Source organism: Branchiostoma floridae, chromosome 2, assembly GCF_000003815.2.
Source record: "Branchiostoma floridae strain S238N-H82 chromosome 2, Bfl_VNyyK, whole genome shotgun sequence".
Taxonomy (NCBI): Eukaryota; Metazoa; Chordata; class Leptocardii; order Amphioxiformes; family Branchiostomatidae; genus Branchiostoma; species Branchiostoma floridae.
This window is the reverse complement of record NC_049980.1, coordinates 6,304,736-6,321,254: the sequence shown is the minus strand read 5'-3', so window position 1 is coordinate 6,321,254 and position 16,519 is coordinate 6,304,736. Positions and strand designations below refer to the sequence as shown.

Sequence of the window (16,519 nt, the reverse complement as noted above, 5' to 3'; positions counted from 1 at the left end):
CTAGCGATGACAAGACTTGCAGAAACCTGCTTAGTGTACCCAGCGGAATGAGTGGGCAGGAAGAAGACACGGTCATGTCACATCCGATGTCAAGGAAGACAGGAAAGACATGATGTAACGCACTGGAGGTTTGTAGATGTTCCTGTACTGCATTTATGTGACAGGTAAGCCCCCAGAATAATTAATGTTCTTTCCTTGAGGCTATTTTAGCTACCAATGCTATGATTTGAATGCAGACTTTATTGTACATAACTTAACTTTCCACCGGCTTACGTACGGACCAAAACTGGCAAAAGAATACGAGAAATTCGTGACTGTAGCTTGTCCAGAACCCGAGATATCAAAATCGGAAGTTCCGCTGCAGTACCAAGGAAAGCCGTTAGGGGGTCCAAAATCTTATCAGTTAAAGCTTTTATCACATCCTACCAGCGCACTAAGTATGAAACCAATCCATTCAGCCGTTCTTGTTCACAGACACACACACACACACATGACTTTGTCTTACCTCAGGTGTATAAAACAGAGAACATAGAGTGTACCAGACTAAAGTTCAGCTTTTTGTTGTATAAATCTACTAATAAAAAGGTGTCCGTATTTTATTCTGTTAAGATTACAATATTCGTTGTTTCGGAGAAGTCTGGTTATGTCTTCCGGTTTCAAAGTGTAGTTTCTGGCAGATGTTACGCAGTTTTGCGACGGCAGTCCTGTGCCTATAATACTATGTTTTGGCTTTTCTAGCTTTCATGGCAACCCAAGATTAATGTTATTGCTCTCCTCTCGAAATATGAGCAGTGATTCGGGCGGGCGACTTTCTGAGAAAGTGTGTTTGATAATTCCGGACAACGACCTTTCCCTTTAGATGGTATCTCAAGGTCAAACCGATCTGTTGCTTTGCAGCAAGGCCAAGCAGGCAAATCCTCACTTATGAGAAGCGGAAGACATAATTCTAACTTTCTCATCGATCAGTAAGAAACGTGCACTGTTGTGATATGGACGCCCGAGGGACCCGTAAAGCTGTACAAATAGAGATACGATACAGCAAGAAGTTACCGGGTGGCTAAACTCTGAGGACAGTTTCGGGTCATTTCCGGACGTTTCCCTTTTTTACCTCCATGAAACGTCATGGAGGTTATGTTTTGGGCAGCGTTTGCGTGTCTGTTGGTGAACAAGATAACTCAAGAACGGCGGTATGGACTGGTTTCATATTTGATGTGTTGGTAGGGTCTGACAAACACTAGAAATGATTGGATGTTTGGACTTCCTAGCTGCTTGCTGACCAGAAATGTCCGAAAACTGCAGCTGGAACAAGCAAACTCGCAAACACAAGCAAATTAACTGCCAAAACTATACCTCCATTTTTCATAACAAAAAGTCCCACTTTGCAATGATTGTTGACGGAGGGTTAGTAGGAGGATAGTTTTCTGTAGACACACACACACACACACACACACACACACACACATAGAAAGAGAGGGAAAGAGACGTGGAAACTTAAAGCTGATCGATACCACATCGACTTAAGACTCTGTAAGAAGATACACCTGACAAAGACTAATGACAGAGATGGCATCACTTAATCGACCGTCTATCAATAATATGTACAGCAGCGATAACTTAAGGCATCTCTTTGAAGCTTTACCTACTTAGTGACCTAACACCTAAGACGTTGATAAAAATGGCACCGCGAAAAGAGATCTAGACAGATGATCACGATAGAATCTGAACGTCTTTCTGCTCTCCAAAAAAGGGCTCCGCTTATAAAAAACACGAGTCTAAAGGAAAAGCCTTTGTTATGATATGTTTTATTGCAAATTTATGCCCATGCTAATTGCAAATGAATAAAATCAAATACTAACGTACTAACATGAAGTGATCGTATGTGGGCTAGGTACAAGTGACTAATCTAAATTTATTACTACATACAAGCAATGTACACCAAAAGTCCACCATTGTAAGAAGGCAAACATTCAAGCACATAGATGGCCCCAGCTTCTCTTCTACGTGTTTCTGTGGTCAATGAAGGGGTGCCTAAGCATTTGCACGAGCCTTACGAGATTCGTACGAATCTTATGTGATACGTCTCTAAAGATCGAAGCATTTTGTTTGCTGGATTTGTCTTTTTTCCGCCCTCGCGCATTATTTTTTGGGCTTCCACAGGATGTCATCAATAGAATTAAGTCAGTGTGACTTTACGCAATTTCCCGTGGGCGGACGACTGCAAGGCGGTGATAAAGTACCGGGCGCCCTGACCCGGGCAGCCGGTGTCGCACAAGATTTCCCGCGGCGGAAGAAATCTCGAGATACGTCGTGTAAACAACTTTCCAAGTACGTCATCAATCCAGTGGACGTTTACACAAATGTAGCAAATAAGAATTCTTGAATAAGAAATTTCATAATGTAGCAAATGAGAAATCTCGTAAGAAAGGTAAGAAATCTCGTAATGTGAAATGTAGCAAATAGAAATTCTCAAATAAGAAATCTCGGACGAAATCTCGAGATACGTCGTGTAAACAACTTTCCAAGTACGTCATCAATCCACTGGACGTTTACACCAATGTAACAACAGGCAAACAGATCCAACCAATTGGTGACATTAGCAACATTTGGGACACCGCAACAGAATGTGAAATAAGCTCCCTCACACAGTGTTTCTGACTTAGAATAGCATGAGACCCATCTCTCTATATATATTTTGTATCTCTACGCGCGTGTGTTTAGCCCCAACTTGTAAAGTAATTCCTTTTGCAGAATGTTGTCTGGGTGCAGAAAAAAAACCCACATAACACTTGCAAAGAAACTCGCAAACCGCTGCGAACAGACGGATAGAATATGCTCCATATATACTCCTGCTTGGAGATCAAATACTACATGGACAGAACACGAGTAGATTGCAAAACGGACCCAGAAAATCACTGTCATCTAAAAGGAAAGGAAGCTAGCAATAGATGCGAAATGAAATTGCAGTACGTAACCCATGTACTTGATGTTATTATTAGATTCTTATAAAGATACATGGAAAAGCGACAAACCTGGTTCGGTGTGTTGGGAGAGCGGTTAGATCTCGTCCGGCCGGCTTCTCCGGAAGATGGTCACGCCCACTAGATCCCAGAAGGCTCTGCGATCGAACCAATCAATGGCAAATTACGGCATCGTGCAAAGGAACTCCGTTCTTTTTTTCTCCTCAGGAAAAATATTGACAATTAGGGGTTATGATGTCCGCTGATGGATGGAAATTGCTGTGTGGATTGGAGTAAAACGGACCCGCTTCTAACTATTAGCGTGGCTCGCACAGAGCGAACATATATATATATATATCACACAGGGAAATGGATTCCGGTAAACTGTCCAAGAGGTTTTGTCAGATTATCATGTTCTAGGGCAACTTTGATTGTTTCGCAAATTGGATTCATCGATCAGATTGGTAAGACAATAGATAAGTTCTTTTGTAAACAAATTGTTTATACAAGCTCGACGATTCGGTATTACCTAGCTACGTTTGGGATTGCATTGTTAACACGGCAGCTGCGTAAATGCTCTACGGTTGGGACCGCATCTGCTAACAGCGACATCTACCTGCAGTACATAACAGAACTGGTCAGAATTGCCCTGAAGAAGGTGACAGGCGGTCACCGAAGGGTCGGTCTTGAAAAAAAAATATTATTAATCATTACAGCTTGCGTACAAAGAAATTGTTATCCACTATACTTATTCTTCCTCACTTTAAAATACCAGTGAAGGCCCATGTACACATCTAATTGCTGCAACAATAAAACGAACAACAATGAAAACAATACCAATCTGCATTATCCCGTACATGTACAAGCTAGTTCTACAGATGATGTCTCTTTCAGCACCAAGGAAAGATACTGTCTCTAGACATAAAGATTCAAAACAACGATTGAAAAATAAACATGTAAAGATATAAAAGCTTAAGCCACAAACGATCTTCTCTTTCAAAACCAAGACGTACAGTGTTCCTAAAACCGCCCTCCCTTGTTAAAATCGGATGATGTTTGAGTCCTGACATTTCTTTCCTTACATGTCTGTTCGCGCGTTTCTTCTTTAATCAGATTTCAGTGGTCGGCAACGCTAGTTCACCTTTATTCGGGGGTAACTTATATCCATTGTATCTAGAAACAGGTTATCTAGGGATATAAAGTCGAGGGACTCTTGTTTCAAAATGCAAAAGTTTCCAACCATTGCAGTTTGAAACAACCGTAAACTTGATATCCCTAAATGCCGTCTTTAACTACAACGGATATAGGTTGCCCTGCGGATAAAGGTGACCTGGCGTTATCTCTAGAGACAGATGGTGCAGAATTCATGCCCACCTCTCTACGTGGTAGGTGAACGGATGCTCTTGCAAAATGAGAAGTTCGCCCTCCATTACGACTTGGTACAGTGTGCGGCAAGAGATCGCTCAAACGGGTAGGTGTAAAGTGCTTTTCGCAATTATATATAACTCAAGACCCGCTGTATGTGAAGTGTGTGCGTGCTTGTGTTTCAGAAACAGACACGGAAGTACTGAAGAAAAAACAAAAAGAAATATGAAAGTGGGAAACGTTGTTACATACGTGGAAACGGAGGTATTGTTTTCATTCTGTTTGTTTGTCTGTTTCGATGTGTGTTCACAGTCATTTGCATATTGACCGAAGCTATCGTTTGCATTTGGTCATGAATTCGTCATGCACGGTTCACTTTCAACCTTCGTGATCAGGTTTTCGATTTTCAAAGAAGCATATTCTTTCAGGAGGCCTTAGTCTGTCCTTTTCTCCCCGAAAAAAAGGGGAACGCCCACCTCACCACATTCTATGAACTCATCAACAGCGACATTAATCATGATATTAGTAGTATTCTCAAACCAGCCCAGAAGCGCACCCTAGGGAGCCACCAACACAAATTGCAACATCTATTGGCCAGAGCTGACGCCTAGAAGTATTCTCTTGTTCCACGGACAGTATAGCCAGACTACGGACAGTATGTACCAGAATGGAGCATTCTGCTTGTCGCGGTCGTGACACAGTTGGGTCTTTCCTTGGGATCTAAACTCCCTCCTGCTTTGCCCCTAGTGGGGTTATTTGCGGGTTTCATTATATGAATGTAGATGCATTGAGCCACTAATTCAGTTCCACTAAATGTAACCTAAACCCGACATTACGTACAAAATAGAAACCAGCGACTATCACCACCAAGGTTATTCTAACCTTGACATGTGCTTCATTGGATTTTTATTCACCGGCGCGGCTAGACGTATCACAGCTGCTTTGCACGCAGACATCGCACTTAATCAATCCGCTGGAACATGGGATTAGCATTGAACTGCTGACCCGCCGGGAAGGGTGCATCCAATAGTTTAGGGACCTTGACAAGGTAACGCTAACGTCTGGGTAGTAAAATGGACTATCTTTCTTCATTTAACTGAATGTGGATGACATTACGTTGTCTGCAATCTATGTTTACAGATCCAAAATCGTTACAAGATTCGTTTCGTTTTCAGAAAGTCTGGAGATGATCTGGACAAAGTGATGAATACCAAACTGTGAGAAGATTTATCCCTGTGTTTTAACGCTAGTTCACCTTTATCCGAGGTAACCTATACCCGTTGTATTTTAAACAGGCAACGTACATGTAGGGATATCAAGTTGACGGACGGAAGTTTCAAATTGCAGTATTATCAAAACATTGTAGTTTTAAACTACCGTAGTTTTAAACTTGATATACCTAAATCCCCCAAACGGATATAGGTTATCCTGCGAATAAAGGTGAAGTAGTGTTGTAATGAGCGCAACTTCAGTGCCCAGAAGTGGCCCATATGGCCTCGCACTGAGGAAACTAAAAAAAAAAAAAGTACAAGATGTGAACCATTTTGGTACGTTGCCAACACTTCAGACCGAAAACATTTATGAAGACATATGACTTAGTCTGAGCTTCTCGGAACCAGACATCGTAAAAATACACCCCATAAAGGAAATGGAACGAAATCGTGAATTTAACTTGGCTGACGCCACTGATGTAGAACGTTATAGCGGTAAAGTTACATTTTGTATATCGTCATAGATATGTTTCTTTTGCAAATAATCACGGAATTCCAAGTACATAACTTTACACAGCACGAAGAGGATAAAAATTTGTAAATAATTCGTATTTTTCTCCACGCTTCTGCTCTTCATGCTTATATCTCGTTCGGCGTTCAGTCCAGTCCTTTCTTCCAGGCACAACGGAGTCAACCAGAGAAGAAATTCTCGAATTGAGTTTATGCATAAATTCCGCGCAGTGCCTGAAACAAACGGCTCCCCATCAAGAGTGTGTGGTGTTTTACTGTGTTTGCATCTTTTAAAAGGAGGGACGAGGTACTTCATTGCAGAAAGTGTTGTTCTAAAAATCGGCATGGTTGCAGGCGGTCTCACAGCGACTCCTATCATATCTAGTCAGTATTGCAGTGTATTATTTTAACCGACAACAATACCTTCCATCTTCATGGAAGTAATGACACTAATGGATATCTGTATTGGCGATAATATTAAAATAGGCGTGTCATAAGGTGTTATAATCTCATCTGTGAATATTCCAGATCATGAAAACTTACCCCCATAGTAGCTCGCAAATCCCAAGTGTCCAAAAAGTCAAATTTCTCCAACGTCTTTCCGCTCGAAGATTCAAACAATGCCGCCATACTGGGTTTAGTTGACGTCAATTTAGGGACTAACCACTTCAGATTAGGGGTCGGTCGAGGCTAGAAATTGGACCCAAATCATATCTAATAGATCTGAAATATAACATGTCTCTTGCAATGTTTCTACATGTCTTAACCCTTGTACTGCTGAGCCCGCATATTTATGGGTATATATGGTGTTCCAGTGTGTCCAGTATCTGGGAATCTTAATCAAAATTGAAATTTCTGCAGTTAACGTCTCTTTTTTCATTCAAGTTCGATAGGTAAAACTAGTCATGAATTGAATAAATCTCACCATGCACTGGTGCTGCCTTTGTGACCAATGAGTATCTAGGAATGGATAAAAAGCGGCTTCTAGTGATCAATGAAAGTACTGCAGCAGTGTTGCGATCGATCTGCAGTGATTACTTCAACAGCTAGGGGTCCCCACTGCCACGTCGCCAAGTAAGGGGTTATTCATCACAATTCACATGGATAAGATCTTTTCATCCGACTCACCAGTTCCTGTCAGTCTGTCACATAACGTCACTACTATTATTATAATAGTAAATTGTGTCATCATTAGAATAATATTTGCCTAACGATGTATAACATCACGTGCTTTTTACACTCACAAGTAACGTTATATAAGTTACATAGTTACCATCACGGTCAGTTTAGTATTTCCTGAATGAATAATTGAAATTAGGTTCCATTCGCATAATCGATATCTTCGAAGAGTCGACTCTGTCTAAATTATACATTGTATGCGTTTCAAGTTCCTGTGATGGAACACAATGATCCACAACTGACCGTGAAAACGTTCCTCATGAACTATGCAAAATAAGTATTGTATTTTGGGCATGCATTCATGCTAACTCAAGTTACTTACATGTAGATGTAACATCAACTTTCATACTTCCACCAGGTACCATACAACACTACGAGAGAGAAATACATGAATTTAAGGTCATTTAAAGAGATGTACCAATGCATCATCAGTAAGCATGAGGTATATACACTTAAGATATTTAGGTGCTCGAGACAATCTTGAGATGACCTCTATAACAATATTTTTGTATGTGGCGGTGTTATGGCGTTGATTTTACAAGTCAAAACTAAAACAACCCAGGGCCTATCACAACTCTCTCACTCACGCACACATACACGCACACGAACACTCGCTCTTCTTCTCTCTCTCATGCACACATACACTCTTTCTCTCATAGCTAGGTTGTATAGATATCTACATCAGATTCTACATTTTTGCATCTTCCGTTGTTTTGTCTCCGTTTGTCTATCAGCTTCAATTACATGGATAAAAACGTCCCCTAGTTATCAATGAAAGTACTGCAGCAGTGGTGTGATCGACCTGCAGTAATTACTCTAATAGCTAGAGGTCCCCACTGCCATGTCGCCAAGTAAGGAATTATTCATCACAATTCACCTGGATAAACATATACTCTCTTTAACGTTACATCCGACTCATCAGTTTCTATCAACGTCACTTTCATTATGGCATTTGCTAATTGGCTAAGCAAATTGTGTTATCATTTGGATGATATCTATCTAGCACTGTAGCATTATGTAAAACACCTATCAAACTTCCGACACACACACACACACACATACACACACGCACTGTGACACACAAGGGAAATGAGCAAAAAGTGCAGCATCTTGTCTTCTCTTCTTTAATATGCCATCTTCCTTTCAAAACATCAAAATGACATGAAGCTTACCACAATGTAATGATTGTACAGCTTTCTTTGACACCTGAATGAAATACACCATAAAGCTAAATACACAACAAAGTTTCTGGAATGTACCCATTAAGGGTAAATGCAAAATAAAGTTCCTGGAATGCACCAAAATAACGCTTCCATTCAGTCTTTTCCGAAATGCCAGCCAAGCTACTATCTTTGCAAGGTTTGAACATTCATGGAACATCAGTACATGTTTTCAAGTGTGTTACCATCTGTAAATCATAATTGTCTTTACTTTTAGTGCTTAAGCACTTTACCCATTGTTTTGTCTCAAGCAATAGTTCTAGATAAGTCTATGATATGTATAATGGAAGAAATACCAGAAGCCCTCGCCTATAAATGTGTATGCTTCTCACTAACTAGTCAGCCTGAATGACACCATGGCGTTTAAGTACAATTTTTGTCAAAGTACAAGATTTGTTTTGGACAGGATTATAGCCAGTAAACACTGAATCAGATGTACACACGGATCTTTTCATACCAATGGTAGAAAATAAGATTACAGATTATATCTTGAAACAGCAGATTCTTGTGTCAATTTCATTTGTATCTATTTGACAATGCAAAAGTCATTGGCTAGACTTGCGACTGTACTTTCTTTGTAAACTGCTTACATACACACCAGTTTGGAAAGTATTGAATAAAATCCTTTACTTGAAAGGCTAAATGTAGAGCTATTATGGAATGAACCTCCACCCGTTTTACTGTCAATTAAGTACATGTAACTGACCATTGCTCTTGACCATTTTTACTTCAAAGCATACTCAGAGAAGCAAAAGGTGAAAATGTAGTGAAACACTAAGTCTTGATGTTCAAAGGTCATTTGAACTACGAAAACATCATATTTGTAAACTGAGAAGTGAACTCATGGTCAAACAGCATTTTAGGCATCTATTTGATTCTAGTGGATACATGGTAAGAATGTGACTTGCGATTGCCAATGCAGTTCTCACAAGTAGTACATTCCATGTGGTACCTGTCCACGGTGCTAGAACGCCTTCTCTTAAACATGTGTATGTACAGATGGAAAACAGAACTTTTCAGTGTGGCTTGAAATAAGATTTAACAGGCTGCATGTGCCTTTCTGTGTGTTCCATCAAAAATGTATGAAAAAAAAGATGAAAAAAAATTTTGTTGCAGATGATAAAATTTTGAAATGGTTTGTGGCACAATCATCAAAAGAAACCAAACAGATGCCCCTCTGTGCAAGCTGGTACAGAATTTACCTACGTTTGAATTGAACTAAGACTGCATTGTCTGTGTCACATACAGCATGGTTTCAAAGGTGGATCATGAGATGCATTTTGTATCTATTAGAATCCATAACTATAGGTGGTTACTGCTGGTAGAAGCCAATGGTCATTTGGTCCCTTAAAAAGTACAAAGCTTGCCTTTTCAAGTTCAGGATCAAGCAAAATAAGGTACACAATGTCATATGATCAAAAAGTTGCTAATACAAACAGCTGCAATAGGCAGATAGATTCAATTCAAAATTTTTCTTGCAGCACCCATCGCTTGTTCACCTTTACCTGTGGGGTAACCTATATCCGTTGTTTTTGAAAACGGTATCTATAGAGATATCAAGTCGACAAACAATGGTTTCAAACTGAAATATTTTTAAAATATCGCAATGTTGTTTGAAAACACTGTCCATTGACTTGATATCCCCAAATACTGTTTTTAAAAACAATGGATATTGGCTACCCTGCAAATAAAGGTGAACTAGCATTAGCTTTTTTCCTAATACAGAAATCCCAAACATTTCATGCCATGTTTGATTCCTAGATTAAAGATATCATTGTTGGAAGTGGGTTAAGTAATAAATTAATGAAAAATGACAATGTCCATGTCCATCCTTTTTGTTTTGACATTGTTTGAAGACATTAGATAAGATTAACTGGCTCACACGTGCACGTGGCTTGGAAGTACAAACTTTAAGTTTAAGGAATGGTCACAAATGTTCTAAGTGCTTGAATGTCTTATTTGGCAAAACCTGCTTTCTGATGGCATTTTAAACTAGTATCTAATATATGCTGAACTCAACTTATACAACATTTTGCTGTACAAAACTTTACTCACAAATACTTGGACTTTGAGTCTCAAATATGGAATGACGTTTCAATAACTCAAACAATAAACTTCAACTCTCAACTAACCTTTTACGCTCATATATAATATATATCTCACATTTTGTACTCAACAAGAAATAAATAAATAAGCAAATAAATATTAGATAAGGTGTCCTTAAATCATCTGAGACGACATCTCATATATATTTGTCAACAATATTAATGTAGAGGCAGCATTTTTCATGTAAAATAGAATATTACACATCTGCTGAACACAATCTTTGGATGATTATCTACAAAACCGTCCATTTTCACTAGACATTTTGGCCAAGTGCAGCTTCATATACTTTATATCAATAAATTTATGAGCTCAGACCATATCTACAAAAGCATATCTGCAAACCACCACATCTCTCTTCTGATACAGGTATCAACAATATACCATCTAAGAAACTCTTGCTGCTTTGCCTATGACAGACTCATATCTAGTTTTCCCCATTCCTTGGTTACCAAACTAAACCAACAATGCGGTTGGAATTTGCAGCTATCAAAGTGTGAAGATTCTTCAAAAAAGGAGGTGCCACAAAGTTTTCCCTCAATAAGTACTCATAGACATATTCTGTATTTCTCTCCCTATATAACATGTCTCAACAACATATACACCTATACCCTTGAAGGTACTCTAATGCTCTATTATAGAACATTACATACTAAGTTTCTCTCTCAATTTGTGGAGGCACAATCGTCAGACCTTTTTTGTCGTGAGGGCTTGTACAAGGGATAGCAGTGAAAAAAAGTGCTATCCAAGCCCTACGTCGGTAGACATTCCAAAGTCAAAGTCACTTTGATGGTGATGTTTTCTCAAGTTCAAGTTCTCTCAAGTTCGAGTAATGCAATCTCGTCCAGAGGCCATATTTGGTGGCACCATAATTGTAAATGTCGGGCATGATTTGCCGTACATACAATTGGTTTCAAGCCATTCTTTTCCATTTTTTCCCTCCCTGCCCAAGACACGTATCTATCTTGGTGAAGACACCAACGTAAACAATTTCAATCTCTCTCTCCCTGTTGTAAAAACAGGACCTAAGTGATTGCACAACGGACACCCTACATTGTCAACTGCAAACTCCTCGTCTGTTAATGCCAGACAGGCACTGCCACATTGCACACAGGACGGCCCAACAATACCGGCACGTTACGCCACCTTAGCTCTGCTGCAGGAGTAGCTGCTCCAGTTCGTCCGCGGAACGGTAGAGGAACGCCGCCGACTCTCGGTAGCCGGCAATCAGCTGCTTGATGGCTGCCACTTCATTGGGGTTCAAGGTGCTCTTGGATGGACTCTTCTTTAAACTAAGATCAGTTGGACCTGTAGTCAAAGAAATATGACAGATATCATTAAAATGTCAGAATACTGTAAAAGCATTTAAGTTTGCAGGGATTTAATTGTTGCGGTAGCAGGGAAAAGGACTTTTTGCATTGGTTTTAATTTCGCGGTAACACCATAGAATGCAGTCTAATACCATAATAGAAAAATGTTTGCGGTGGTTTTAAGTTCACGGTGAAGTCGTCACAGCGAAAACCGTGAACATTAATCCACCGCAAACATTTCTGCATTTACAGTACTAGCCTCCACCTAGCCTGATTCTAATAAGGAGTTATGGTTTTGTTTGTTTGTATTCCATGCTATATGGTAATTTCAAGCTGTCTTATGATTATAGCAATTTTACAAATTTGATGGGCAAATTTTTGTGTGTGACCCACTCACATAAGCAGGCCTGGTGCTTGTTCCATGAGTTAACAATGAATGAATGAATGAACTTTATTGCACAACATTTGTACATGGTACAATTGTAAGGCAACAGTAACAAGTCAATTAATACAATGATACTCGTCTAAGTTCTATAACAATGATGATGAGTTTGAGACCATTGGAAAGGAAATAACACAAGCTTTCTATTGAAATATATACATTGAAATTGATGCAGAAACAACAGAAATATGATCAACCACCATGAAAGTTAATACATGTATTCCAAACTTGATTTAATTACAGTGGTATGTACCAAAGTGCTGTATTTTCTCATAGAAAAAAAAAGAAATTTGGGCCAGTAAAACTTAATGACAATCATATGCGTGGCCTGACAAATCATATATTATTTAGAATTCTTTTATGCCCATGCAGCTATCAGTATTTGATATGACTCAATTTTTTCTCAATTCATTACTTTAGCCTTCCAATTTAGCCAGGACGGAACCTTAATTGTCACTTAAGTGTGGAAACTGTCCTCACCATCGGTGTACCGAAAGTGAAAAAAGGAACGGAAAGGAGCGAAAAGGAGCAAAAGGAATGAAAAGAAACGTACCAAAAGTGCAAAAAGGAGCGAAAAGGAACGTTTGCTCCTTTTTGTTCCTTTTCACGCTTTCGGTAATTTCCTTTTTGTTCCTTTTCGCTCTTTTCATTCCTTTCCATTCCTTTTCGTTTCTTTTCGTTCCTTTTTGCACTTTCAATAGACCCCTCACCATTTGTGACTGTTGACTGGTGGTAGCTCTGTGAGTTGGGATAGCTGTGCAGGCCAAGGCGGGACGTTCCATTTGGGTAGGAGGTGGAGTTGTAAGGCAGAAGTTCGGAGTGGCAGTCCAGCACTGGTGGCTCATCCTGAAAGGAATTCAGCAATCAATATAATAATGATTCTCTTCATTAATTTAGTATGATATGACGTAAATTCACGCCAAATGATAGATACTCAAGCAACTGGATTTTTTTCAAAATCATATCCAGTTGCTTGTCTTAGAGTAACTAAATTATTTGGCATATCTTGTTACCTGGATGTCCAACCTTCATCGACTTATTCACTTCTTGCATTCCAATATTTTTCAATGACATACCAGTTCCGAAGCATTACAGATCAAAGTCAACATCGCCCAAATTGCATCATTTGATGACAAGCATTGATGCATCTGCACCCAAATTCATATTCAATGTACATTACATAATGCAAGACAAAAGAACTTTGAATAACACTTTTAAAAATCAGAGTAATTTGTACAAGAATTCAAAGCAGCCATGATTAATATCAGTAGCTGATAATTGGAGATGTGTTATTCTACATCATGTTGTAGCATTATAAAAATGTAATATTGTAAATGTAGAAATGTTCATGGTGGTTTTATGTTCGCGGTTGTTGCGGTGACTACTTTACTGCGAACATTAAAACCACCACTAACATTTTTCTATCATAGTATGAGACTGCAGTCAATGGCGCTGCCACAAACTTAAAACCACCGCGAACACTCCATTTTCCCATTACCGCAAAAGTAAATCCCCGCAAACTTAATGCTAATTCACCTTTATCCGCGGGGTAACCTATATCCAACTTGATTTTAAAAATGGGTATTTGGGGATATCAAGTTAACGGACGATAGTTTCAAACTACAATAGTTCGAACGTATTACAACTTGAAACCACCGTCCGTTGACTTGATATCCCTTAATACCGTTTGGGTAAACACAACGAATAAAGTATAAAGGTGAACTAGCGTTAAATGCATTTACGGTAGTTGGATAGTTGACACCCACCCGATGATGGTCAGTTTTCATGCGTTTTGTTTGAGGCTCGTCTTGGTGTAAGGCCTTGAGTTGGTCCTGTTGTCTCTTGGCTTCGCTCTCGCAGGCTGCTGCCAGGATGCTCTCAGCCATGGCGGATGTAAGGTGGGGAGGGGTGGGTCTCAACTGGGGGAAAAGAAAAACAATGTAAAAGCAAGTTGTTTTTTTCATTACCAGTTTAACATAAAAAAATATACACTTTTTAGCACAGCTTTGCAATAGCAAAACTTGTTTTAAACTCGTCTGTATCGATGGAGGCCACCATCTTGGAATTCTGACATCTTTCGATCACCATCTTGTTACCCTATTATAGGCTGATTGAGTGACAATGCTACAGTACTGTTGTAAATTACTAGGTGGCGCTTCTGTACCACCAACTGTACAATCTTGCAATTCTGGCAGATGGCTACAAAAAAGTTATTTAACACCAATACTGATTAACAATATAAAAACATAACTTCCTTACATATTATGCTGTACTCACAACATATGATGTTCACCCAAACAAATTATGTCTAACACAAAATGATTTTGATGTTAATATGTATACAACAAAGTATTTAACAAATATGCTATTTCAACTCCTACAACTTCTTTGTTCTACTATGTGATTTTAACTTGTTGTTATGTCAACACTAATTGGTTGGTACTACTGGACACTTTGTATTTCTTCTCAAATAAACCAATGATATGATTCCTTACAGTTTCCACCCCATTGGAGTCCTTGTTGCGCTTCATTCTTCTGCAGGACTTAAGGTACGTTCGGATTCGCTTGCGGGCTCGCTCGTTAAACTCGGGGAACTGTCGGTTGCAGGACTCGATGATGGCTTGGATCTTCTCCTTCGGTTGCTTGGAGATGGGCACCATCCGGTCCAGATTCTCATCCACGAAGAGACGGACAAACATCTACAAACATACAGGAAATACTGTAAATGCATTTAAGTTCGTGGGGATTTAATTTCACAGTTGCAGGAAAAGGAACTTTTCGCGGTGGTTTTAAGTTCGCGGTAGAACCATGCACCGTAGTCTCTTACTGCCATGGAAAAATGTTCGTGGTGATTTTAAGTCCGCGATGAAGCTGCCACCATGAAAACCGCGAACATAAAACCACCACGAAAGTTTCTGCATTTACAGTACATTGTCTTCAAACTAAAAGAGGAACTTTTTCTAGTGTAAAGGAGCATATTGATTTCTATCTCCATGATATGGAATGCCAGTTCACCTTAAATCTATCTGTGTGGTAAGCTAAAAATATATTGTGTATATTGATTTCGATAATGATATAGATTTAGGGATATCTAGTCCATGGACAGTGGTTTCAACCTGCAATATTTTCAAAATGTTGCAAAAATTGTCAACAATTTCAGCCTCAAAACACTGTCCATCATCTTGATATCCCTATAGCTGGGGACCCACTGGTTAAAAAGAGCAGATATAGGTTATCGTGCAGATAAAAGTGCGCTAACCTTACTTAAAAAGGGCTAGACCTGCTGACTAGTACATAAAAAGTAATCTAAATGACTGAAATTATATAGTGTCTACAAATTTTTATCTTTTTTCATCTATATTATATATATTTCATGGCCCGTGTTTTTGTTATGCACTTTGGCTCATTTGTTTATATGATTATGGCAAGTACTTGAGCCTTCAGTTGTTTTACAGTTGTTTTCAGCACTAAGGACAGGACCAGTGTAAAGTACAGTCACATACAGTCAGACCTGCCCAAAAGCACCACGCATGGGGGGACCCTAAAATGCTTATAGTACATTTTTGTTGCAAAAGGCCTTGGGGGAATGAGTTCACTGCATTATTTCATTGTATACATGGGACGGCAAAACGTGGCTTCAAACACCAACACAACAGGGCACAGTTTTTTTTAAACTGCAGGAGCCATTTTTGTTTGAGAGTTTGAGACTTTGAAGGAGAGTAATTGAAGACTTTTGGTAGGTAGATAGCTTATATAATGATTGAAACAATAGGCCAATCCAATAGCGCCACCCAAAATGTAGAAAATGCAAAATAAAATCATGCCATATGCAGTCAGTAAAATTGCTAATTGTCATGCTACCATTGGTTGAGCTTCTAATTGTGATTGACAGTCAGGATTGAAGTTTAGTATGCAAATCAAACTTGGAAGGTAGGATACTTACATTGAAGGCCTTCAGTCTCTCTGGGTCCACATCTTGGTCATTTATCTTGTCGTTGTCATCATTGTCATCATCGTCGTCATCATCCCGCGACTCGGGGCGGCTGATAGACAGGTCCTCTGGGATGATGGGTGCCTCTAACTGTGCAGTCAATTCAGGGTAGTGAGTTCGGTCATATGCATGGGACGCCTGCAGAGGTGCCAGATTCAGACACATACAAGTAAACAGTTGGGCCCAAAACACAGGTGGTGGTTGTGCACACTACAGGTGGATAGGATTCAT

The 16,519-nt window shown here is 39.4% G+C and overlaps 1 protein-coding gene across 3 annotated transcripts in view; it reads right to left on the bottom strand.

Moving 5' to 3' along the window:
* Positions 1–8,323: 8,323 nt before the first annotated feature.
* LOC118410195 (nucleolar protein 4-like) overlaps positions 8,324–16,519 on the bottom strand; it is a 75,729-nt gene continuing 67,533 nt past the window's right edge. For 2 of the 3 annotated variants that reach the window (XM_035811743.1, XM_035811742.1), the window contains exons 6-10: positions 16,241–16,426; positions 14,793–14,996; positions 14,064–14,216; positions 13,008–13,143; positions 8,324–11,853 (exon numbers count right to left, since the gene is read on the bottom strand). In XM_035811743.1, the coding sequence (XP_035667636.1) occupies positions 11,693–11,853; positions 13,008–13,143; positions 14,064–14,216; positions 14,793–14,996; positions 16,241–16,426 (840 nt within the window). In that variant the 3' untranslated portion in view covers positions 8,324–11,692. The remainder of the gene's footprint in view (positions 11,854–13,007; positions 13,144–14,063; positions 14,217–14,792; positions 14,997–16,240; positions 16,427–16,519) is intronic. The other variant, XM_035811744.1, reaches the window with a different exon arrangement.